This window comes from Arvicanthis niloticus, chromosome 1 (assembly GCF_011762505.2).
Source record: "Arvicanthis niloticus isolate mArvNil1 chromosome 1, mArvNil1.pat.X, whole genome shotgun sequence".
NCBI classification, from domain to species: Eukaryota; Metazoa; Chordata; class Mammalia; order Rodentia; family Muridae; genus Arvicanthis; species Arvicanthis niloticus.
Window position 1 is genome coordinate 120043496 of NC_047658.1, and position 25041 is coordinate 120068536.

General features: G+C 40.3%; 2 protein-coding genes across 4 annotated transcripts in view; both read right to left on the reverse strand.

The window, feature by feature from the left end:
• Positions 1 to 23186, reverse strand: part of LOC117723399 (olfactory receptor 10V1-like) — a 39928-nt gene extending 16742 nt beyond the window's left edge. For 2 of the 3 annotated variants that reach the window (XM_076917589.1, XM_076917587.1), the window contains exon 1: positions 909 to 1863. The gene's annotated coding sequence lies outside the window, so the exon portion shown is untranslated. Of the gene's footprint in view, positions 1 to 908; positions 1864 to 23067 lie in introns of those variants that run through there. The other variant, XM_076917593.1, reaches the window with a different exon arrangement.
• On the reverse strand, positions 18801 to 23186 carry LOC117695882 (olfactory receptor 10V1-like). The gene is made up of 2 exons (XM_034486572.2): positions 23068 to 23186; positions 18801 to 22380 (listed from the first exon to the last, which is right to left on the reverse strand). Exon 2 carries the CDS (start codon positions 22336 to 22338, stop codon positions 21382 to 21384), a length of 957 nt encoding a protein of 318 aa, XP_034342463.1. The 5' UTR covers positions 22339 to 22380; positions 23068 to 23186; the 3' UTR covers positions 18801 to 21381.
• Positions 23187 to 25041: the final 1855 nt, after the last annotated feature.

The window sequence follows — 25041 nt, forward strand, 5'->3', positions numbered from 1 at the left end:
GGAAAGGATCGTGATGTAGACTATGCCTAGGACTCAAACCCTGGATGCATTTCATGTCTGTAGACAAATGCCATCTACTAAGAGGATGAGTGTCAAGCCTCTCCTTCGCACACCACACAGTGTTCCTCTTCCTTGCTTTATTGCTTCTTCTTAGGTGTTCTTTGTTTTCTCTTGTGTTTAATTTTTGGTTGGTTTTGTTTTGTTTGTTTTTGTTTTTGATTTTGAATCAGGCTCTTACTCTGTAATATGTAGCCCAGACAGGCTGAAACTATGTAGCCCAGGATGGCCTCAATCTCATGGAGAACTTGTTGCCTCAGCCTCCAAGTGGTGGCATTGAAAGGCATGAACCACCACACAGCATACTTTTGCTTTTTACACACAAATTGACTTTAAAGCCAAGGTAACAAGTTTATAGAACACTCTGGAGTCACACACACATTTCTTTCTTTTTTTTTTAAGATTTATTTATTTTATTTATATGAGTAAATTGTAGCTGTCTTCAGACACACCAGAGAAAGTATCAGATCCTGTTATAGATGGTTGTAAGCCACCATGTGGTTGCTGGGAATTGAATCAGGACCTTTGGAAGAGCAGTCAGTGGTCTTAACTGCTGAGCCATCTCTCCAGTGCCACACACATTTCTTTTGAGTAGATATGCATACATATGCAATCCAACTTGACAATCAATACCATGTTTTCCTTTTGTGGTAACTGTTAGAAAACCCAAACCAAGCTTGATAGCCAATTGTTAAACATACTTTGGCCCAAATTTAAATTAAATTGATATTTCTATTTCCAGGTTTTTACCTCTTTTCCTATGAATTTTATTTAGAGATTGGGGTTTTCTTGTGTGTTATTTTATTTTTAAGGGCATCCAAAGTATAATAAACATAGAAATAAAAACTTACCCTTGGCTGTCTGGCTTGGTCCAAGGCATTGATAAATACCTGAGAAAGCTCTCCCATGCTCCACTGCTTGACTCATTCCTCCTCTGAGGACTTTGCAAGACAGTAAGAGTGAAAGACTGTGAACTTCTGCTGCAGGTGGCAGCCATCCTCTTTGTGTTCCCAGGCTGGCTCAGTGACTCCACAATTCTCTACCTCTTGAAGGTTGGGTTGGTGAGCTATGGGCGTCTTCTCACATTACCTTAACAATAAGTCATCCTCTGATGTATCACTATTCAGTACCAATATGTTCCCAAAAGCATCATCTACAAATCTCTCCTTTTCCCAGAATTCAATTTTGATTGCATAACCTAGAAGCTGTGTAAATTAAAGCAGTATGTTTTCTGTCTGTTGCAACACAGCATTCATTCCTCAAGGGAGGATATATTTCTGATTATCTTCTGAACTTAAGAACTGACCACAGTTCTAAAGAAATGGATCTCTCCTCTGGTCGCTTGCAGGGAGGATGTTTGCTTTAAAGACTGGTTTGTGATGGTTACTATTTGTACCCAAAATAGGTGACTCCTCATTAGCTAGCTATAAGAGATTAAACTATTATCCAATGTATCTGTGATTCAACACCAGAAAGCCCCTCTCAGGATATGCCAAACTCAAGAGCATTCATTGGCCCATTCTCATGGTCTAGATAACACAGCAGCTCAGACAATTCTCCCCTATCTCCTTCCTTTCTACCATCCACAGGAAGGACATGGGACTACATACTCAGCACAAGACTAACTGAAGCTCAAGCTGTGGTCCTCCTAATGGCTTGGCAACCATGAAGATGAACCTCTGAGTACATGCCTTCCTCTGAGGACAATATACATTTCCATGTGCCAGCTGTTGCCCACTACCTCTTAACTAGGGAAGAACAAGGGGCTTGGAGATTTGTGGAGTTGTAACTCTGGGTTTTCTCTGTTCTCACTCTTCATCTCTTTTCTGCAGAATTCCCTACCCACTTTGATTCCACCAAGTCCCAGGAGGCTGACTTGGCTTTCGACTGGACCAGCCCCAATAGGTCTCTGAGCACAAATAGGAATTGTTTGGGGATATGATCTTCTAAACTAGTTTAATTGCTACTAGATTTAGCTCTGCTTTAATCATTGGCTCAATTTTTAGTTTTTTACCGTTAAGGAAGTTGGGTAAGATCACCATCATCTGTGAGAGACACAGAATGCATAATTTAGTGACACCTCACCAATTCCAGACACATAATACAAAAATATATTTCAACCCTACTCTTTTATTTTTAGTTTCCTATTTTTCTTATGATATTGTCTCTCCCTCTGTCTCTCCCTCTGTCTCTCTGTCTCTCTCTGTGTATGTTTGTGTGTGTTGTATGAGTACATGTTGCTCTGTTGGTCCATCCACATGTATGTATGTATGTATGTATGTATGTATGTATGTGTATTTTGCTTCTTTTTTCATGTTGCTTATAATTGCTGGATTTCATGTACATTTGGTCTTATAGGGGCTAAAAAAGAGCCTTCTATTTACAGCTTCAGAAAAAAAGTCTACTCACTCTTGACAGAAGTACTATCCTATAGTCAGTCACTTTCTTGTAGGGTGAGAGCTTGGTTTCAGGCAATATCTACAATCCAGTGGTTAAACATGTAACTAGAAGAGCTGAATACAGACTTTACTACCAAATCTTGTTCATCTGATGTGTTGATACATTTTTCCCAAAATATTTTTTTTCTTCAAAGAGATTGAACTTTTGTTAAACCTTACAACCCAGTTAATAATATGCCCTGGAGCCATTTAAAACTATGTATTTGAATTGTTATCCTACTGTTTACTCAGCCTGTTTATGCTCAAAACTTACCTTTTAAACAAAACTCGATGTAACCAACCAACCATACTGTGCCTTTGATTTCTCATGTGCCTTAGTTACTGTTCTATTGCTATAAAGAAACACCATGACTATGGCAACTCTTAGAAAACATTTAGCTGGGGCTGGAGAGATGCTTCAGAGGTTAGGGGCACTGACTGCTCTTCCAGAGGACCTAGGTTCTCATCCCAGCACCCACACGGTAGCTCACAACTGCTTGTAACTCCAAGATCTGACACTCTCACATAGACATACATGCAGGCAAAATGCCAATGTGCATAAAATAAAGGTAAATAAATAAACAAACTTAAAAATAAAATTTGAAAAAAAGCATTTAGCTGGCCAGTGGTGGCACATGCCTTTAATCTCAGCCCTTGGGAGGCAGAGACAAGTGGATCTCTGAGTTCAAGGCCAGCCTGGTCTACAGAATACGTTCCAAGACAGTCAGAAATGCACAGAGAAACCCTGATGGAGGAGGAAACGGCATGTATTTGGTTACTTACTTAGTTTAGAGGGTTTGCCCATGATCATCAAGGTAGGGAATGGACAGGCATAGCTCTGGTGCAGTACCTGAGAGCTTTATGTCCTAGTCTATAGGCAGCAAGCAGAGAATGACACTGGGCTGACATGGGCTTTTGAAACTTCAAAGCCAACCCCCAGCAACACACCTCCTCCAACAAAGCTATACCTCTGTATCTTTCTCAAACAGTTCCACTATCTGAAGACCAAACATTCAAATGTATGAGCCTATGGAAACCATTCTTTTTCAAGCCACCACATCATCTAATTAACTTTTATAACCTAAGGTAAGTTCATAGCTTTAATCTTTACCTATGTATTCTTCCATGTGCCCCTGACCTAGAATAAAGTACATGTATATGTGTATTGGGGTAACTATTTGCTGAGTACTAGGATTAAAGGCATGTGCCATCACGCCTGGCTTAACAAGATATTTTGGCACTAACTTTAGAGCAAAAACAAAATTATCTTTGCCTGATCTATAGCTATAATAGAAATGACTATATGATCTGCCTTAACTTTAATTTTAATTAAAATAAAATTGTTTTAAGATAACATTTTATTTTTATTATATTATATTACTTGTTTATTTTATTTTGAGATTAATATAAATATTTTTCTCTTCCCCTTAATCTCTCCAAATCTTACCATATTCTCTTCCTTGCTCTTTCAAATTCATGGCCTCATTTTTTATTCATTGTTATTGCATGCATGTATGTATGTACTCCTAAATAGAGTCTGTTCAATATGTAACCTTACTTGTGTTTTTAGAGATGACATTGTGGTGTTGAATAACCAATGGTCTTCTTCCTCGCAGCAAACTTTTTCTCCCACTCTCAGTATTTCTTAGTTGCCTATAGTTCTTTGTGGAGGGCTGAGGCCTCGTGGGCTTTACAGGACTCCACCCCCACCCCACCTCCATCTAGTTTGGCTTGTCTATTGGTATCATCTTTGTTGACATTTTAAGCATTAAAAACTATAAAAAGCTCACTTAACTTCAAATGAAATACAGAAGCCCAGTTCACTTATCATGGTATTCTGTGAGAAGATGGTTATTGTAGAATGCAAAGTTCTTCAGTCTTTCTATGAGATAGAGATCTCAACTTGTTGATTTGTGGATATTTGTTCTTCTAGGACACGCAGAAATTGAAATGTTATCAGTAAATGAGGGTAGGAATAATTTGAGTACTTGTATTTCATTTATTCATAAACCGGCAACATAAATTTTACCTTTACAAACAAACCAACATAGAATCCTGTCATGTGGAGGATCTTTATTTCTTCCCCTGCGAACCTGTCTGTTTGGGTCCTGCTGGAGAGACAGGCATTAATCCTACCTCACACATTGATGCTGAGGGCCTGGACTGGGAGAGCTTGAGGCAGTGTCTTAAAGGTGTGGCTTGGCTTTAAAACAAATAAAGCAAGCCACAAATTTGACAGGAAGGAAGATCTTTTATGTTCTCAGTCAATTCCAGCCCTACACACACACACACACACACACACACACACACACACACACACGGTTTGAAGCAAAAGCACTTGTGTATTTTATACTGTTTCTCTGACTAAGGCTCCAGATCTAGCTCAGTTGGCTGACTCAGTCTCAAGGTCTCCTCAAATTTTAATGAGGAAGGACTTGCTTTCAAGGTCACACGTAGTTCTTGTCAGGATTTAATTTCTCTAGGGCTATTGAGCTGAAGACAGCAGTTCCTTGCTGGTCACAACTGGAGGTATCCCTCTTCTGTTCTTGCCTTGTTTACTTTTTCATAGGGAAGCTTACAACAAAGCAGCTGACTTCTAGAACACATAGGGGTGAGGAAGAAAGGACAAGAGAGAAAGGGAAAGAGTAAGGAAGAGAGGGAGCACTCGAAAGGAAGAAAAACAGATGCAACAAGGACAATAATGTGGGTTTTTAACCACAATCTCATATGTGACAAATGGTCATGTCGGCTGTGTTCTATATCATTAGAACTAAATAACAAAGCTTGACACACATTCAAGGCAAGGGAATGCTGCAGGGGCATGAAGACCAGAAGCCAACCCAGTGGCTCCCAAGCACATCATTCAAATCCCAAGTTAATGTAAATTCATCTTCTTACACCTCTTCTCCACATACAACCTAGACAACAACCCTTTCTCCTGAATCTATAACAACCAAGAAGCACTTTAAAAATGTTCAACATACTTAGTCATCAGAGAAATGCAAATCAAAATGACTCTGAGGCTTTCTCTTACACCCATCAGAATGGCTAAGATCAAAAATACGAGTAACAGTACATGATGGCAAGGATGTAGAGCAAGAACACTCCTCTGTTGCTGGAGAGATTGAAAACTGGTGGAACCACTCTGGAAAACAATCAGACAGTTCTTCCAAAGATTAGAAATAGTTCTACATGAAGACCCAGCTACACCATTCTTGGGCATATACCCAAAAGATACCCTACGATACCACAAGAACACCTGCTCCACCATGTTCATAGCAGCTTTATTTGTAATAGACAGAAGCTGGAAACAACCCAGATGGCCCTCAATAGAAGAATGGATACAGAAAATGTGGTTCATTTACATAATGGAATACTATTTAGCTATTAAAAACAAAGACATCATGAAATTTTCAGAAAAAAAAAAAAAAAACGAATGAAACTAGAAAATATCATCATGAGTGAAGTCATTCAGACCCAAAAGGACATACATGGTGTGTACTCACTTATAATTGAAAATTAGCCATAAAGTACAGGATAAACATGCTATACTCCACAGACCCAAAGAAACAAAGTATAAGGATGATCCAAGGGAGAATGTGTGAATCTCACTCAGAAGGGGAAATAAAATAGGCATGGAGACATAGCTAATCTGCTGCTGTGAAGACACCAAATCCTGAGAAATCCTAGAGGAGCCACTGCACTCAGAGCAGCTGGAGCTCAGGATCACAGTATCACAGAGACAGCTGGACCCTAAGGAGTTCTGATACAAGCAAGGTAACTGGAAAGACAGGCTCCAGTCAGAGACAGTGAGTGCAGGTAGCGCTGGAGTTAACCAGATGCCAAAGGCAAGCACAAGAATGTCAGCAACAGAAACCAAAGCTACTTTGCATCATCAGAACCCAGTTTTCCCACCATAGCAAGCCCTGAACACCCCATCACATGGGAAAAGCAGGATTCAGAGTTAAAATCACTTCTAATGATGATGATAGAGGACTTTAAGAAGGACATAAATAACTCTCTTAAAGAAGTACAGGAGAACAGAGGTAAACAAGTAGAAGCCCTTAAGGAGGAAACACAAAAATCCCTTAAAGAATTTCACGAAACACAACCAAACAGGTGAAGGAATTAAACAAAACTATTCAGGATCTAAAAATGGAAAGAGAAACAATAAAGAAATCTCAAAGGGAGACTACCCTGGAGATAGAAAACCTAGGAAAGAGATCAGGAGTCACAGACACAAGCAACACCAACAGAATACAAGAGATAGAAGAGAGAATCTCATGTGCAGAAGATACCATGGAACACATCGACAAAACAGTCAAAGAAAATGAAAATTCAAAAAGCTCCTAACCTGAAACATCCAGGAAATCCAGGACACAATGAGAAGGCCAAACCTAAGGATAATATAGGTATAGATGAGGGTTAAGACTCCCAACTTAGGGCATAGGTGGGAGACAAGGTCATTGGTACCTTGAAGGCTGAGCACTGACGGGGGGGGGGGGGGGGAACCTGAGGGTGGGGAGGGGGGCTGGGGGTAGGTGGGTAAACACCCTCATAGAAGCAGGAGGAGGGGGGATGGGATAAGGGGTTCCTGGGTGGTGGGGGAAATGCGGTAAGGGGATAAAATTTGAAATGTAAATATTATATCCAATAAAAGAGGGGAAAAAAAGAAAAGCGGTTAGAACCAACATTCTTAATAAAATGTCAGCCCTCTTAAAAAAAAACTATCTTGATACTAAAATTTGTTTTGAGAATTGTATATTGCAGAATGATCAGCCTTGGTGTATCTACTCAACAAGCAAGCTGGGCAGACCTGCTCAAACCTCTGAGGTCCGGGAATTCCATCTGGAGGCAGTGAAGACACAGCATCAGAGGATTGTCAATTTGCTCTTCCCCCCACTCCTCTTCTAATATCTCAACGCCCATAATCAGCTTGAAGAAGCTAATGCAGAGTCAGCGCCCCTATTCCCTGGGCTTGGGGACTAAGGTGGTAAATGTTGGACTGTCTTTCTAGGGAAAAGTAGTGGTTTTGTGGGAATAGAGAGGATTAGCTAGGGGTTAATTGCATAGCCATACCTATTAGTAGAAATCTGTATAATTAGTATCAAGATGAAGATATAAATTCTTAAATGGCACCAATTTACTTTGATTACAAATTTTAAGGTTTTCATTGGCATGAGCTTCTTAGTGATATAAGAGTGAGATGAATATTGTTACTCTCATAGGCATTGTACCAGCATAACACATTTAGGAATACAAAGCTTAGACCCAGTCCTTCTTTAACTTTTTTTAACTGATTTGAGATGGTCAGCCTGTGAGTTAAGGGACTATAGCAAATTCATGGCTTGGAGTTTATTATAAGGGTGTACTCTATGTTTCATTTAGAAATAGCTGAGTGGAGTTAACAGGCAACAGTCCAGATTACCTTACATGGATAGTTGGTTTTCAAAACATCAGAAATCCTTAGAATTGACATGACAAACATTTCTGTATTAATGTTCATTTTCATTAGAGACCTGTCTGTTCCGGACAGCTTCCTATATTGAATTCTAAGAAAAAATTGAGCATCCTTGGAGTTACTCCAGTTGTGGTGAGACAGCCACTAGGCAAGAATTGCCTCTTTCCATCCACAGACAAATTACTGTCCAGAAAAGGACACACTTGCAGAATAGTCGACTGATTATATCTGCCTAGACAGAGTAATCAGCCCTTAATAATTCTGCAGCACTAAGGTCTGTCAGATGATCCTGGGCCAGAAGGCAGAAGAACAGATGCTCCAACTTTTTGAAGTAGATTGAGAGTCCAGGTTTCAGAGGTCTCTATAAATTGGCTAAGTTTTAGAAGCTATGCTTTGTGCTTCCCACAATTATAGTTAACTCAGTCATTCTGGATTTCTGATGGGGTTGAAAACTTATAGCTATTTACCTTGAGAGAAAAGATTTGAGTGGATGGTCGGCAGCTGACATTCATCCTAAAGCCAGGTTCGGAACTAAATGCTTTAGTTAGGATAGATGACAGAGGTGCTGGTTAGTCAACAAAAGGATAGACTGCGTATTAGGACTATCTTGTACCTCACTGGTACAAATTGGCATAATTATGCTCTAATGGTATTTTGAGAGAAAAGTTTCATTTTAACAGGAAGGGTGATGTGTAGGAGGAGCTAAGGTGGGAGGAGTACTGAGAGGAAGAAAAGGAGTACGAAGAGGAGAAGAAGAAGGACAGGAGAAGCTAGGTGATGAAAGAGAGAAAGAAGGGGGAGACAGGGAGGCAGATGTTCATGTATCTCCACCAGTCAAAGATAGTTGCTATATCTAGGTTGGGTAGTGGGTTACACCTCTGATTGAACAATACCAAACTTATAAACCCTATGATTAACATTTTTTTAAAAAATGTATAAATGCAAAAAGAAAGGGGGCAGGGGATAGGGGTTTTCTAAGCGGGGGGGGGGGGGGAATGGGGAAAGGGGATGGCATCTGAAGTGTAAATGAAATGTCAAATAAATAAATAAATAAATAAGACTTCCAACTTAAAGGGCTAGTAAAATTATAGAGGAAAACTTGCCTAACCTAAAGAAAGTGATATCCATGAACATACAGGAAGCCTACAGAACTCCAAATAGACAAGACCAGAAAAGAAATACCTCCCCCCACATAATAATCAAAACATCAAATGTACAAAACAAAGAAAAAATACTAAAAGCAGTAAGGGAAAAAGGTAAAGTAACATATAAAGGCATACCTATAAGAATTACACCAGACTTCTCACCAGAGACTATAAAAGCCAGAATATCCTGGACTGATATTATACAAATCCTAAGAGAACACAAATGCCAGCCCAGACTACTATACCCAGCAAAACTCTCAATCACACTTGATGGAGAAACCAAGATATTCCATGACAAAACCAAATTTACACAATACCTTCCCACAAATCCAGCACTTCAAAAGATAACTGATAGAAAACTCCAACACAAGAAGAGAAACTAAAACCTAGAAAAAGCAATGAAGTAATCTTCCAACAATCCCCAAAAGAAGATAGTTACACAAACATAATTCCACCTCTAACAAAAAAAAAAAAAATAACAGGAAGCAGCAATCATTTTTCCTTAATATCTCTTAGTATCAATAAACTTAATTCTCCAATAAAAACATGTAGACTATCAGACTGGATACATAAACAGGACCCAGAATTTTGATGCATACAGGAAACCCACCTCTGCAAAAAAGACAGACACTACCTTGGAGCAAAAGGATGGAAAACAATCTTCCAAGCAAATGGTCCGAAGAAACAAGCTGGAGTAGCAATTCTAATATCAAATAAAATTGACTTTCAGCCAAAAGTAATCAAAAAAGATAAGGAAGGACACTAAATACTAGTCAAAGAAAAAAAATCTACCAATATGAACTCTCAATTCTGAACATCTATGCCTCAAATGCAAGGGCACCCACATACATAAAAGAACTTTACTAAAGCTCAAAGCATACATTGCACCTCATACAATAATAGTGAGTGATTTCAATACCCCACTCTCAGCAATAAACAGGTCATGTAAACAGAAACTAAACGGAGACACAAAGAAAATAACAAAAGTTATAAACCAAATGGATTTAACTGGTATCTATAGAACATTTCATCCTAAAACAAAAGAATATACCCTTTTCTGAGCACCTCGTGGTACCTTCTCCAAAATAGACCATATAATTGGTCACAAAGCAGGACTCAACAGATACAAAAAGATTGAAATAATCCCTTGCACCCTATCAGATCACCACGGACTAAGGCTGGTTTTTAAAAATGACAAAAATATTGGAAAGCCCAAATACATGTGGAAACTGAACAATGTTCTACTCAACAATGAAGGAAGGTCAAGGAAGAAATAAAGAAAAAAATTAAAAACTTTTTAGAATTTAATGAAAATGAGGACACATCATACCAAAACTTGTGGGACTCCATGAAAGCAGTACTAAGAGGAAAACTCATAGCTCTAAGTGCCTACAAAAAGACACTGGAAAGAGCATACACTAACAACTTGACAGCACACCTGAAAGCTTTAGAACAAAAAGAAGCAAATATACCCAACAGGAGTATACAGCAGGAAATAATCAAACTCAGGGCTGAAATCAACCAATTAGAAACAGAAAGAACTATACAAAATATCAACAAAACCAGGAGCTGGTTCTTTGAGAAAATCAACAAGATAGATAAACCCTTAGCCAAACTAACCAAAGGGCACAGAGACAGTATCCAAATTAATAAAATCAGAACTGAAAAGGGAGCCATAACAACAGAAACTGAGAAAATTTTTAAAAATTGTCATATCCTACTTCAAAGGCCTATACTCAACAAAACTGGAGAATTTGGATGAAATAGACAATTTTCTAGACAGATATCAAGTACCAAAATTAAATCAGGAGCAGATAAACCATAAACAGTCCCATAACCCCTAAAGAAATAGAAACAGTCATTAAAAGTCTCCCCACCAAAAAAGTCTGGGACCAGATGGTTTTAGTGCAGAATTCTATCAGACCTTCCAGGAAGACCTAATACCAATTCTCTTCAAACTATTCCACAAAATAGAAACAGAAGGAACACTACCCAATTCATTCTATGAGGCCACAATTATTCTCATACCTAAACCTTACAAAGACCCAACAAAGAAAGAGAACTTCAGACCAATCTCTCTTATGAATAATGATGCAAAAATACTCAATAAAATTCTCGCAAACTGAATCCAAGAACACATCAAAACAATCATCCAACAGGATCAAGTAGGCTTTATCTCAGGAATGCAGGGATGGTTTAATATTCAGAAATCCATCAATGTAATCCATATATAAAAAAACTCAAAGAACAAAACCAGATGATCATCTCACTAGATGCTGAGAAAGCATTTGAAAAAATTCAACATCCCTTGATGTGTAAAGTCTTGGAAAAATTAGGAATTCAAGGCCCATACCTAAACATAGTAAAAGCAATATACAGCGAGCCAACATCTAACTAAATAGAGAGAAACTTGAAGCAATCCCACTAGGATCAGGAACTAGAACAAGGGTGCCCACTCTCACTTTACCTATTCAATATAGTACTGGAAGTCCTAGCCAGAGCAATTAGACAACAAAAGGAAGGCAAAGGGATACAAATAGGAAAGGAAGAAGTCAAAATATCACTATTTGTAGATGATATGATAGTATACTTAAGTGACCCTGAAACTTCCACCAGAGAACTCCTAAACCTGATAAATAACTTCAGCAAAGTGGCTGGATATAAAGCCAACTCAAACAAATCAGTAGCCTTCCTCTACTCACGGGATAAACAGGCTGAGAAAGAAATTAGTGAAGTGACACCATTCACAATAGTCACAAATAATATAAAATATCTTGGAGTGAATCTAATCAAGCAAGTGAAAGATCTATATGACAAAAACTTCAAGTCTCTGAAGAAAGACAGAAGATCTCAGAAGATGGAAAGATCTCCCATGTTTGTGGATTGGCAGGATTGATATAGTAAAAATGGCCATCTTGTTAAAAGCAATCTACAGATTCAATGTAATCCCCATCAAAATTTCAAATCAGTTCTTCATAGAGATAGAAAGAGCAATTTGCAAATTCATTTGGAATAACAAAAAATACAGGATAGCAAAAACTATTCTCAACAATAAAAGAACTTCTGGGGGAATCACCATCCCTAACCTCAAACTCTAGTACAGAGCAATAGTGATGAAAAAAATAATTGCATGGTATTGGTACAGAGACAGGCAAGAAGATCAATGAAATAGAATTGAAGATCTAGAAATGAACCCACACACCTATGGTCACTTGATCTTTGACAAAGGAGCTAAAACCATCCAGTGGAAAAAGGACAGCATTTTCAACAAATGGTGCTGGTTCAACTGGAGGTCAGCAAGTAGAAGAATGCAAACCAATCCATTCTTATCCCCTTGTACAAAGCTCAAGTCCAACTGGATAAAGGACCTTCACATAAAAACAGATACACTGAAACTAATAGAAGAGAAGGTAGGGAAGACCCTCGAATATTTAGGTACAGGAGAAAAGTTCCTGAAGAGAAAACCAATGGCTTATGCTCTAAGATCAAGAATTGACAAATGGGACCTCATAAAACTGCAAAGCTTCTGTAAGGCAAAGGACACTGTCAATAGGACAAAAAGGCAACCAACAGATTGGGAAAAGATCATTACGAATCCTACATCAGATAGAGGGCTAATATCGAATATATACAAAGAACTCAAGAAATTAGACTCCAGACAACCAAATAACCCTATTACAAAATGGGGTACAGAGCTAAACAAAGAATTCTCAACTGAGGACACTGGAATGGCTGAGAAGCACCTTAAGAAATGCTCAACATCCTTAGTCATCAGGGAAATGCAAATCAAAACAACCCTGAGATACCACCTCACAACAGTCAGAATGGCTAAGATAAAAAATTCAGGTGATAGTAGATGCTGGAGAGGATGTGGAGAAAGAGGAACACTCCTCCATTGTTGGTGGGATTGCAAGATGGTGCAACTACTCTGGAAATAAGTCTGGTGGTTCCTCAGAAAATTGGACATAGCATTACCTGAGGACCCAGCTATACCACTCCTGGGCATATAACCAGAAGATGCTCCAACATATAACAAGCACATATGCTCCACTATGTTCATAGAAGCCTTATTTATAATAGCCAGAAGCTGGAAAGAACCCAGATGTCCTTCAACAGAAAAATGGGTACAAAAAATGTGGTACATTTACACAATGGAGTATTACTCAGCTATTAAAAACAATGAATTCGAGAAATTCTTAGGTAAATGGATGGAACTAGAAAATATCAACCTGAGTGAGGTAACCCAATCACAAAAGAACACACATGGTAGTCACTCACTGATAATTGGTTATTAGCCCAAAACCTTGAAATAGCCAAGATTCAACACACAGAACACATGAAGCTCATGAAGAAGGAAGACCAAGTTTGGATGCTTCAGTCCTACTTAGAAGGAGTAACAAAATGCTCAAGGGAGCAAATATGGAGACAAAGCTTGGAACAGATACTGAAGGAGAGGCCATCTGGAGACCATTCTACCTAGGTATCCATTCCATGTGCAGTCACCAAAGATAGATGCTGATTTGGATGTCAGGAAGAGCATGCTGATAGGAGCCTGATATAGCTGTCTCCTTATAGGTCTACCAGATTCTGACATATTCAGATGAAGATGCTTACAGCTAACCATTGATCTGATCAAGGGGTTCCCAATGGAGAAATTAGAGAGAAGACTAAAGGAGCTGAAAGAGTTTGTGGCCCCATGAGGAAAGCAACAATACCAACCAACCAGAGCTCCCCAGAGTCTAAACCACCAGCCTGGGAGCACATAGGGAGGGACCCATGACTCCATCTATATATTTAGGGGAGGATGGTCTTGTCTGGCATAGGTGGCAGAGGAGATCCTTGGTCCCATGAAGGCTGAACATCAAGTGGGGGTGGGATTTGAGGGTGGGGAGGTGGAAGTGGGGGGATAGGTGTGAGCACATCCTCATAGAAGCAGGAAAAGGGGGATGGGATAGGAGACCCTGGGTGATGGAGGGAATAGGGTAGGGGATAAAATCTGAAATGTAAATGTAATATCCAATTTTAAAAAAGAAAAAATAGGCATGCGAGATGGAGGGAGGGAACTATGTGGGAGAGGGGGTGAGGAGGGGAATGGGAATGGGGATCAAGTATTGGGAGGGGGTTGGAGAGGGCTTGGAGTGAGAACAGAAATTGGTTGCGGGCACTTCTAGGACTAGTGAGAGACTTGGGATGATGTAGGTTCCCAAGAGTCTATGGGAGTGACCCTAGCTGAGACTCCTGGTATCTGGGGATATGAGACAGAAATGGCCATTTCCTGGAGCCAAATAGATCTTCCATTGGAGAGAGGGTATACTGGCTGCTTTTGTATATCAACTTGACACAAGCTGGAGTTATCACAGAGAAAAGAGCTTCAGTTTTGAGGAAATGCCTCCAGAAGATCCAGCTATAAGGCATTTTCTCAATTAATGATCAAGAGGGGAAGGCTCATTGTGGGTGGTGCCATCCCTGGGCTGGTAGCCTTGGGTTCTATAAGAAAGCAAGCTGAGCAAGTCAGGGGAAGCAAGCCAGTAAGTAACATCCCTCCATGGCCTCTGCATCAGCTCCTGCTTCCTGACCTGTTTAATTGTATTCCAGATTTCTTTTGGTGATAAACAGCAATGTGGAAGTGTAAGCTGAATAAACCCTTTCCTCCACAACTTGCTTCTTGGTCATGATGTTTGTGCAGGAATTGAAACCCTGACTAAGACAAAGGGGGACATCAAGCCACCCACAAAACTTTCAACCCAAAATTTGTCCTTTCTACAAGATGTGTGCAGAGATAAAGATGGTGAAGGGAATGAGGGGATGACCAACCAGTGACTGGCTCAAATTGAGACCATAGGAGACAGCCAACACCTGACACTATTAATGATGCTCTCCTATACTTGCAGACAAGATCCTAGCATATCCTGAGAGGCCTCATTCAGTAGCAAATGGAAACAGATGCAGACACCACAACCAAACATCAAGAGAAGCTTGGAAGTCTTGTGGAAAAATGAGGAATAGAATTGAGTGAGCCAGAGGGGTCAAGGACACCATACAAACACCACAAAGTCAATGAACCTGGGTCCATGGGACCCTCAGAGACTGAACCACAAACAAAGAGGATGCTGTGCTGGATCTAGGTCACACACACACACACACACACACACACACACACACACGTTTGGAACAGATGTGCAGCTGGATGAAGTGCAAGTTTCTGAATATGTCAGATGATTCAGACTCATGTGGTGCTACCTTTGCAATATGTTGTTGGTCTTGAGTCTTCATCTTCACTGAGCTTTAAATTGTTGAGAGTGGCATGGCAGAGAACCTTTGGCACTTCTGCTGGGCCTGGTCACTGCCATTGACTTGTGCCAATTCAACCGTGGAGGACTAGCAATTTCTGCTAGATTGTGCCTCTGCTGCTGATTCATGTTTGCTATCCTGACACTACTGAACTGGACTGCTGGTATCCTGACAAACGGAGATTGGACTCTCCCCAAGGAAATACTTCTAAATAGGTCCACAAGCCTTTGTTCTATTTCCCGAAGAACTTTAATGGTGGGCTAGAAGGGGGGGAGGTGTCGAAGTGTTTGAGAACCCTTATTAAATGTAGGTTTTTTTAAAAATGTAAACATAGAGCTGGGTCTTAATATGGGTCCCTTAATAAGCAAGGGAGGGGGCTTTCTCTGCCTCTGTTGCCTACCATTGGATGCCTTTCCATGGTCAGGCCTCAGTGGAAGAAGTTATGCTTAGTCCTGATGTAACTTGATGCCCCACGGAGGGCTGGTACCTAATGGGGGCTTAGCCCTCTCTCAGGAGCTGGGTAGGGGTAACCAACAGAGAGATTTTTTGAGGGCAAGATTTGGAGGAGAGGAGGGAAGGGGTGTACTACTGAAATATAAAGTGAATAAATAAATTAATTAATGAAAAATATGGTAGTCTTGTCCTTCATGTTAAAACTCATCAATGACTCTTGTTACAAAAGACAGCCTCTTAGAATAGCAGTCCAGGTCCTGCATTGCTGGACTACCCATCTTTGTACTCTATCACCCTGTGGCACACAGCTCCACTCACTATCAGCAAAACATCTACATCATCTCTGAACCTAACTCACCTTTTCATGTCTTTTGCCCTCTGCTTCATATGTCCTCTCTATGTCATGTCTGTCAAATTCCCACTCCTCCTTCAACAGGGATATTTTCTGAAGCACATCCCAGTGGTCTCCTGCTTGGCCCACCAACTTCTTCAGGTCAGATCACTTTTTATCACTTATTCTTAGTCTTATACCTGACTACTTGCACAACTGTCTCCCTGACTAGACCATGAACAGCATCAGCATATAAACTGGCTGTTGTTCATTCTCCATGGCTATTATAAAGTAGCTCTGTTATCAATACCTAAAGAATGACTAGCTAGATTCTAATATAAACATTGAATAAAGATTCTTCCCTGTCTTACTAAGGTAGAAAGATAGTCCTTCCTGAATCCAGGCTTTTAAATTAAATGCAATTGCAAGACCATATGTATTTAATGGTTAACTTCATATAACTAAATTGCTATATTTAAAATAGTATGTCTTATTACAAGGTTTGGTACTACAGGGTTCAGTGTTTTCTTTCCTTATGCCAGTCTTCATGTACTGTAGATCTATGCCTATGAATTTTAGGATAAATTTTTAATATCACAATGTGATTTAGGTTTTGTTTTTGTTTTTCAAGACAGGGTATCTCTGTGTAAGCCTGGCTGTCCTGGAACTCACTCTGTAGACCAGAAAGGTCTCAAACTCGAAGAGATCCACGTGCCTCTGCCTCTAAGTTTGGGGATTAAAGGCATATGCCACCACCACTTAGCTAAGCACCAAGCTCTTGAAAAGGGATAAACTATCCACCTAGTCATATATCCAGAAGACCAGTGTCTTACAGACAGCACCAACTGCATTCCAGAATAGATGTGACCAGCAAGTGTCTCTGAGGGATCCAAAGATTGCTTTTGTTTCTTGTCTTTCCAAAAGAAAAGACAAATCTCAGCTAAATAGAAGATGAATTCTGGTCAGGACTTTCATCTTTCTGGCCTGTGTAACTCTTTCAAAGAATAAGGTAAAATAATTGCACCAATCTTTGTATAGTTTTAAGACTCAAAATACAGAGACTCAGCAGGGAGCCTTTCTAGGTTCTATGTCCTTACACTTCCCTCCTTTAGAAATACCCCTCTCCATGCAGTAGTTGCCCACACCTTTAATCCCAGCACTCAGGAGAGAGAGGCAGGCAGATTTCTGTGAGTTTGGGTCTTCCGGGTCTACGGAAATCTCTTTCCTGTTCAAACACTAACTTCACACCCATCTTGGTCATTTATACCTGCCCTGGCCATTACACGGCCTCCAATCCTTTAATACTTCTACTCTGAAACTTCATAACACTGGTATCTGCTGGCCCTTGGTGTAATTATGGTTTGGGTTGTTAAATCTCATTGGGTTTTCCTTTCAAGGCAGGAACTACTTCCTACATGCTCTTTCCCACTTTCTTTTTCCTTGAAACAAAGAGATACATAGTACACAGTGGATAGAGACCAATAAATAGTTGTTTGCTGCTATTTTTATGTCATTGAGTAAGTATATCAGTAAATAACTAGAGAATAATAAATCTAATGTGTGCCCCAACCCTTATAAAAATAGTAAGTCATTATGTTCTGGAGTGGTTCTGATGCTTTGATCAGGAATCTGCATGTGAATGTTGAAGTTCCTGTTCCCCTATTGGTTCTTGATCAATCAATAAAGATGCTATCAACCAATGGCTGGGTAGAAGAGGCAGGACTTCCGGGTTCCCACAGACATACTAGGGGATGAAGAAGGGGAAAAAAGATTCACCATGCTTCATATGGAAAGAGAGTCACCAGCAATGTGGGATCTCTGGTGGAGTGGCCCTGGCCACTTCCCTGACTGGGCCTGCAGTAGCAGGCAGGAGATTAGAAACACAACCAAATTGAGGGCAGATTTAGAGGTGTTTAGCTAGGACTAAAGGTAACTGAGCAACTGAATTGAGGCCAGATTTAGAGGATTAAGCTGGAAATGAAGATATGGGTACATTAGCCACAGGAGGCTTAGAAATACCTGACCATTGAACTAATCCTGCAGGGATCTCCTTAAGCAAAAAAGTAAACAACTCAAAATACCTTAGGAAGTTCCTGGAACTGACCAGAATCACAAGGCCTTTCCCTCCCAAAATAAGTGATAAGACTTCCAAGAGTCTTGTTGCCCTATTAATTAAGATCAAAGTGTACCATTGACTGGATAGCCTTCTGAGCTTGGTGAGCAATGGAGGACTCCCTTCACTGGCAGGACTTCCCCTTTTCTGTCCTTGTCTACAAAGTTCAAAAACAGAGAACTCACACAGACTTTGGTGGCATCTGTATTTTGGCCTGTGTGGATTCCCTATTTGAGGTGAGTGGACAGACATGTATAGTATCTCCTCTGGTAAAGTTTTGTCACACAACACCCACCAAAAATCTTAATAATGAGCCTTTTCCCTTAAAGTGTTCTTCATAAATTAACCTGTTTTATGTGGCTCCAAATTTAAATCAGTATATCCTCTTTCCAACTCCAGAGAAGCTCAAGTAACTAAAGAAGGTTTTCCATATTGTGTCCATATTGTGTAGACATAAATAAAAAGGTTTTCTGTCAAAAAAAAAAAAAAAAAAAAAAAAAAACAGGCCAGATTAAAATACAGCCAGTTTATTAGATGCTACTCCCAGGTGGGTCCCAAAGAATGGGGCAAGGGAGGTCTCACACCTCAGCTAAACCAAGGGGTTTCATAGGCCTTACCCAAGGACATGTCAGTCAGGAGCTTAGATTTTGCCTATATATGGTCAAAAGCTGATCCAATGGGTGGGCACTCTTGGGTGGATTGCCAGAAATGCAGAGGTGATGGGTAATAATGTGTTAGCTCAGACATGCCAGCGGGGTTGAGGGAAGGAGATCAGCTGGGTTTTTCCCAGCTTGTGTGAGGCTGAGCAGGGGTTCCAAGCAAAGAACACCTAGTGATGAACATGAAAAGGAAATGAATAAGAAGAGGAGGAAGAGGAGGCAGGGTTTGAGGGGGAGGGGTAAGGGAAGAGAGAGATAGAAAGAGAGAAAGAGGGAGACTGACTTAAAGGACATTATTCACAATTTTAGAGACAAATTTAGATGAATATATGTAGTCTCCAAATAAACTGAATAGAAGAGAAATTGAACTCCAGAGTGTTCCCTAGAGTTTCTTCCATGAAAAGAAATTAGGAGGAAATAATAATAATTTTAAAAATTCAAGCCGGGCAGTGGTGGTGCATGCCTTTAATCCCAGCACTTGGGAGGCAGAGGGAGGCGGATTTCTGAGTTTGAGGCCAACCTGGTCTACCAAGTGAGTTCCAGGACAGCCAAGGCTAAACAGAGAAACCCTGTCTCGAAAAACCAAAAATAAATAAATAAATAAAAATTAAAAAAAAATAAAAATTCAAAATTTACATCATAGGAGTCAATACAGAGATTATAATGTTGGCATAATGTTATTGTGCATTGTGTAAAGATTATTCTTGTGTTATTCAAATGCTGATTTCTCTGCCCCTATGTCTGGTTGCAATTGTAATGATTATTGTTAAGAAACTGTCACAATGTTGTATAAACATTACTCCCTCTTATCTCTGATCGGTTAATGAAAAGCTGGTCAACCAATGACTAGGCAGAGGAGTTAATAGGACACAGGACTTATGATTGCAGCCAAGGAATGGATAGTGAGAGGGAAGAAGAAAGGATTTGCCACAAGCTGAGGAAACAGACACTACCATGAGAACACACATGAAGCAGAGAGAGCCAGATCAATACTAAAATGCAGGTATCTCAGGGGTTTTGAATGGAAAGTAGCTAGATTATTTTAGAGGATTAGAGTGGATTGTTATCTGCTCAGTTATCGTGCCTTAAAGCTTGTTAAATAACTCTAATAAACTCTGTCTCAATTATTTGGAAGATAGCTGGGTAAGAGAAAAAACTGCCATTATTAAATTTGCACTAACACTGGAACGTTCTCAGTTTTGGTCTTCTTTTGCTGTGGCTTCAACACTTTTCAGAAGCACAATGGAAGATGGCTAACAATCTGGAAACTATATCTAGTGAAAAGTCCAGAGTAAGACACGGAGGTAACATGGGATATCTTGGTAAATAGCAATAACACTGCTATATCTCTACTTAGTGCCAAGGCTCAGGGTACATCCTAGAAGAAAGGGGCAGAAAGAACATAAAAAACAACAGGATAGGAGGGAAGGGGGTGAAACATGTGTCTTCTTGGTATGTCATGACATGGCTATGGCTCTCATGAACTCAGAGAGCTGTGGTTACCTGCACAAGATCTGCACAAGATCAAGCCTGTCACAGTCCAAAATGTAAAATTCCCAGTCCTACCTGCAAAGCTATTGTCAGCAGATGGCTGCTAGGACAGACAGAGACATGTTTCTTAAGTGATATGGCCACTGCTAAGTTCCCATGGTCCAGTAAATAACTATACTCACATCCCTACAGGCAACATTAACTAAAATTAATACCAACACACACACACACACACACACACACACACACACACACACACACACACACACACACACACACAGTGAACATAGGAAATAGAATTCAATGGGAATAAGGAGTTTGAAGTGAGTGGAGGAATGAAAGAGGGTAATGTGACTGAATATGATCAAAAAAGACTATAGGGATGTATAAAATCATTAAAGAACATTCTTAAATGTTTTCAGGTTCTGAAGAGATGGCTTAGTGGTTAAAAGCATTTTTTGCTCTTTCAGTTTTCAGCACTCACATGGTTGCTCACAATATAACTCCAGTTGCAGTGCCTCCAGAACTTGGTGAAGCATGTACATGGGATGCAGATGTTTGTGCAAACAAAACACCCATACACATTAAATAAATGTTAAGTAGTACATTGGCAACTCACTTGTCTAAATCTTTCCCTGAATACCTTTTTTCTATATTTAATAAACTTCAACCTTGCATCAAAGAGAGGGGGGGAAGGAGAACTATTTTACACTCAATGTATTTCTTTATCCTCACAATTGATTCAGAGTTTAAATATTTGGAGAGTTTTCATTCCCAAGATGACTAACCTGAGGCCAAGGAAACAAAACTGGCCTTTAAAACAAAATTAACAGTATAAAATATCTTTAAAACAATAGCAAATTGAAGACATATTAAGGCCCCCTTCCTCATACTGCATATATTCAATTCATGATTTCTGATCAAGATATTGTAGAGAATTATTTAGAGTGTTTCTTGTGTTTGGATCAAAACAAATTTCATTATCACTCTCCTCAAAGCATCCTTGAGTTCTCTGTTCCTCATGCTGTAGATCAAAGGATTCAGCATAGGAGTGATGAAGGTATAAACCACAGATACTACCTGGCCCCGCTCAGGAGAGTAGCTGGAGCTGGGACACAAGTAGATGAGACTTGTGCATCCATACTGCAGGAGAACAACCGTCAGGTGGGAAGAACAGGTAGAGAAGGCTTTGTGCCTCCCCTCAGCTGAGCGGATCTTCAGGATGGCATCCACAATGAAGACATAGGAGAGGGTGATGAGAAGGAAAGGGATGGTGAGGACGATGACGCTGACCACAAACAGAGTGGCCTCATGGACATGGGTGTCTGCACATGCCAGTCTCATGACAGGGAGGACATCACAATAGAACAAACTGATTTCCTTACTGCTACAGAAAGGCAGTCGAAAGATAAGCACAGTCAACTGCATGGCCAAGATGAAACCCAGCAGCAGAGACCCCAGGGCCAACTGGGAACACAAGCGCCAGCTCATGATGAGGGTGTAGCGCAGAGGGTGACAGATGGCCACAAACCGGTCATAGGCCATGACAGCCAGCAGAATACAGTCAGCACTGCCCAGGAAGATGAAGAAGAACATCTGGGCACCACAGCCTGCCAGAGAGACCACAGTCCTCTCTGTGGACATGGTACTGGCCAGAGTCAGGGGAGCTATGGTAGAAGAATAGAAGATCTCCAGGCTAGCCAGGTTGGCCAGGAAGAAGTACATAGGGGTGTGGAGACACCGATTGATCCAGATGATGAGGACGATGGACATGTTTCCTCCGATGCTGACCAGGTACATCATGAGGAAAAGCACAAAGATCAGCATCTGCACCTCAGGGAGTTTGGAGAAGGGTCGGAAGTGGAAGAGGACCATCCCAGTCTGATTTCCTTCCTCCATGTACTTAATTATTTGGGTCTGCCACTGGCACAGTCGATGCCCCTGAGGATAGACAGAAGCCACCTAGAGGACACTTGTCATTATTTACTCTGTCATTATTCATTGTTATAGGCTCTGGACATAAGATTTCCCCCTGACCCTTAAGGCTGTTATATTTTCCCATATGCCTAGATTTTACCCTTTTTGCACAGATAATGCTGTCAGCCCCTCTTGTTTTGTCTGGGATCCTGTTTTATAATTTGCTCAGCTTCCCATATCTAGTGCTGTTTTCCGTTCTGAGCAAATACACTTCCTATAATATAAATCAATCGCATCAATATTATGTCATCCTCCAAAGCCTTCTGCTGTGTATTGTGGTGTAGGTCTGTAATCCCAGCATTTAGGAAGCAAAAACAAGAGTATCAGGAAGCTCCTCTTCAGTTACAGAGGGAGTTTAAGGGCAGCTTGAACTAACTGAAACACTGTCTTAGAAATAATTAACAAAATCTCGGTGTACTCTTTCCATACCAAAGGAGAGTTTCCTCTCCTTTATGTCAAGTAATTGTGAATTTCTCTACTGTTCAGACTGTCTTCCTGAAGGTCACCAAGGATTTCTGAATCAAACAGATAGTTGTCACACCTATGTTGCATTCAAAACTGTTGGAAATTCCTCACTTCTGGTTTCAGTGACACTGGCCCATCCTCATGCCACTCTCTACGTGACTCAGGCAAGGCTTTCTGGTCACTTACCGACTGTCTTTGGATCCATGCTCAAGCTTCCCATCCCCTTTAGAAGTCTCTAAAGACTGCATCAGATGACTCTCTCACACTCTGGCTTATCATCATACTTGACCAAATTGAGAAACAGGCTGGAGAATGAAAAAGAACACAAAGAGACAGAATGTTCATCCTTCACGTGGTGATGTATCGCATTCTCTCTGAGCTGCAGAACAAAAATCTTATCTGAAGCAAGAGTGCGCCTCACCTGTTCTGGATTTCTGATCTCTTGAACAGAAGCTGTCCTCTCTGTTTATTGAACAGCATAGAATAATATTAAAGCTATTCGGTTATCTTAGCTTGTACAAGTTAATTACACTGGGAGCCCAAAGCACAGTAAGATTGATTACATGGTTGTTTTCTTTCAAGGTCAGTTCATTCTAAACAGGTCCAATACATAGTGTGTAAACTGAATGAGTGCATAGTTCTCAAAGCATATTGTTAACTTGATTCTTGTTTGAGTGAAGTATGATTTGTAAAGGCATGCTATGAGGGGCCTTTCTCAGTAAAGTCACTCAAACATTTGTCCCTCTTTCTTTCCCTTGGCTCTGTGACCACAGCTCTGAGTGAGTAAGCTGCCTGCCATAGCTGAATATGCCTAGGTTTCACTGGCACATTTTTCTTCCTTTTCACTTGAGGTTCAAGGGTAAGACAGCTTTTCATAATCATGGGCCCTGAATGCCTTCACCTTCTCTTACTGGTCCCTTGCCTCTGAAAATGAACCCAATACTAACTCCTGTCCTTGGGGAATTACACACAACAGACTGTAATGCATGCCTAAAGAATTATGAAAAAGAGGAAAATTCCTGTATTTTGTTTTAAACTTTCTTATTTATTGAATTTTTTCCAGTGACTGTAACCAGTAGAAATGAAGTTCATTGTAAATTTGCATAGCATCTGCATTAATAAGTTAGACCTTCACAAATGCACACAAACATACGCACTGAATTAAGCATGAATATAATCCCACAACATTACTAATCTGCTTCCTGCAGAAGTGAAAATGGACATTGTTCTTTCTCTAATAAATCAACCTTTGTCTAAGTGTGGAGCATTATTTAAAAATATACATTGACTGAAATGCTTAGACCATATATTTCTATTTCTCACAATTCTCAAGGCCAGGAATTCCAAGTTCAAGGTAGCCATGGGTTGAGCCACAGTGTGTGCCCTTGTTCTGCATACCAAATCACTGCCTTCTGTATTTTCACATAGCAGAGAGTAAATATTAATCTTGCCACAGGGCTTTGACACCCACATCCTCATCCAAACCTTCCTCCTCAGGCCCCACTAATAGCATCACATTGCAGAGTTTAGCACCAGCATTTGGACAGGACTGGATGCAGACACTCAGTTCAAAGCATCCCATATTCCATGGCAGACAGAATACAATTGTGCACTTCACTCCCTGAGTTATCAATGCAGCCCTGCAAGGTGTCAGGAGCATCTCCAGAAGAATGCGTCTCTGCCCATACCTGTGGTGCTCCTATCTGAAGACATGCTATGACCTTTGTACATGTGACAGTCATAAAAAGATGTTGTTCCTTTCCATTGTAGAAAAAGTGGGCAAACAGTATTTGTACTGACTTCAGCTTTCCCTTTAAGTATTTATTATATTTCCATGTCCAACAAGCCAGTCCTCTTATAAGATGACCCCATGCATTCACTAAAAGTAATGTCCCCCTTCTAAAGAGTTTCACCCTGTGCTGTCAATTGATAATCACTTACCTCTGGACAGGGTTACAAAATAATAGGCATAGTGGCAGACCAGTTTTCCTCAGCACTTTCCAACAACATGCTATTTTGTGAGTAACAAAATGTCCTTTCTGTGGGCAGTAGTGGGAACACACACTCCCAACTCGCTCTGTGCAACAGATATAATGATAACACACTACTTAGATCAGGCATCTGATCTTAATGGTTAAATACAAAGGGGACAGTCAGAGA

Excerpts from the sequence above, each read along its gene's own strand:
- LOC117695882 (XM_034486572.2), bottom strand. The coding sequence starts at position 22,338 with ATGGAGGAAGGAAATCAGACTGGGATGGTCCTCTTCCACTTCCGACCC.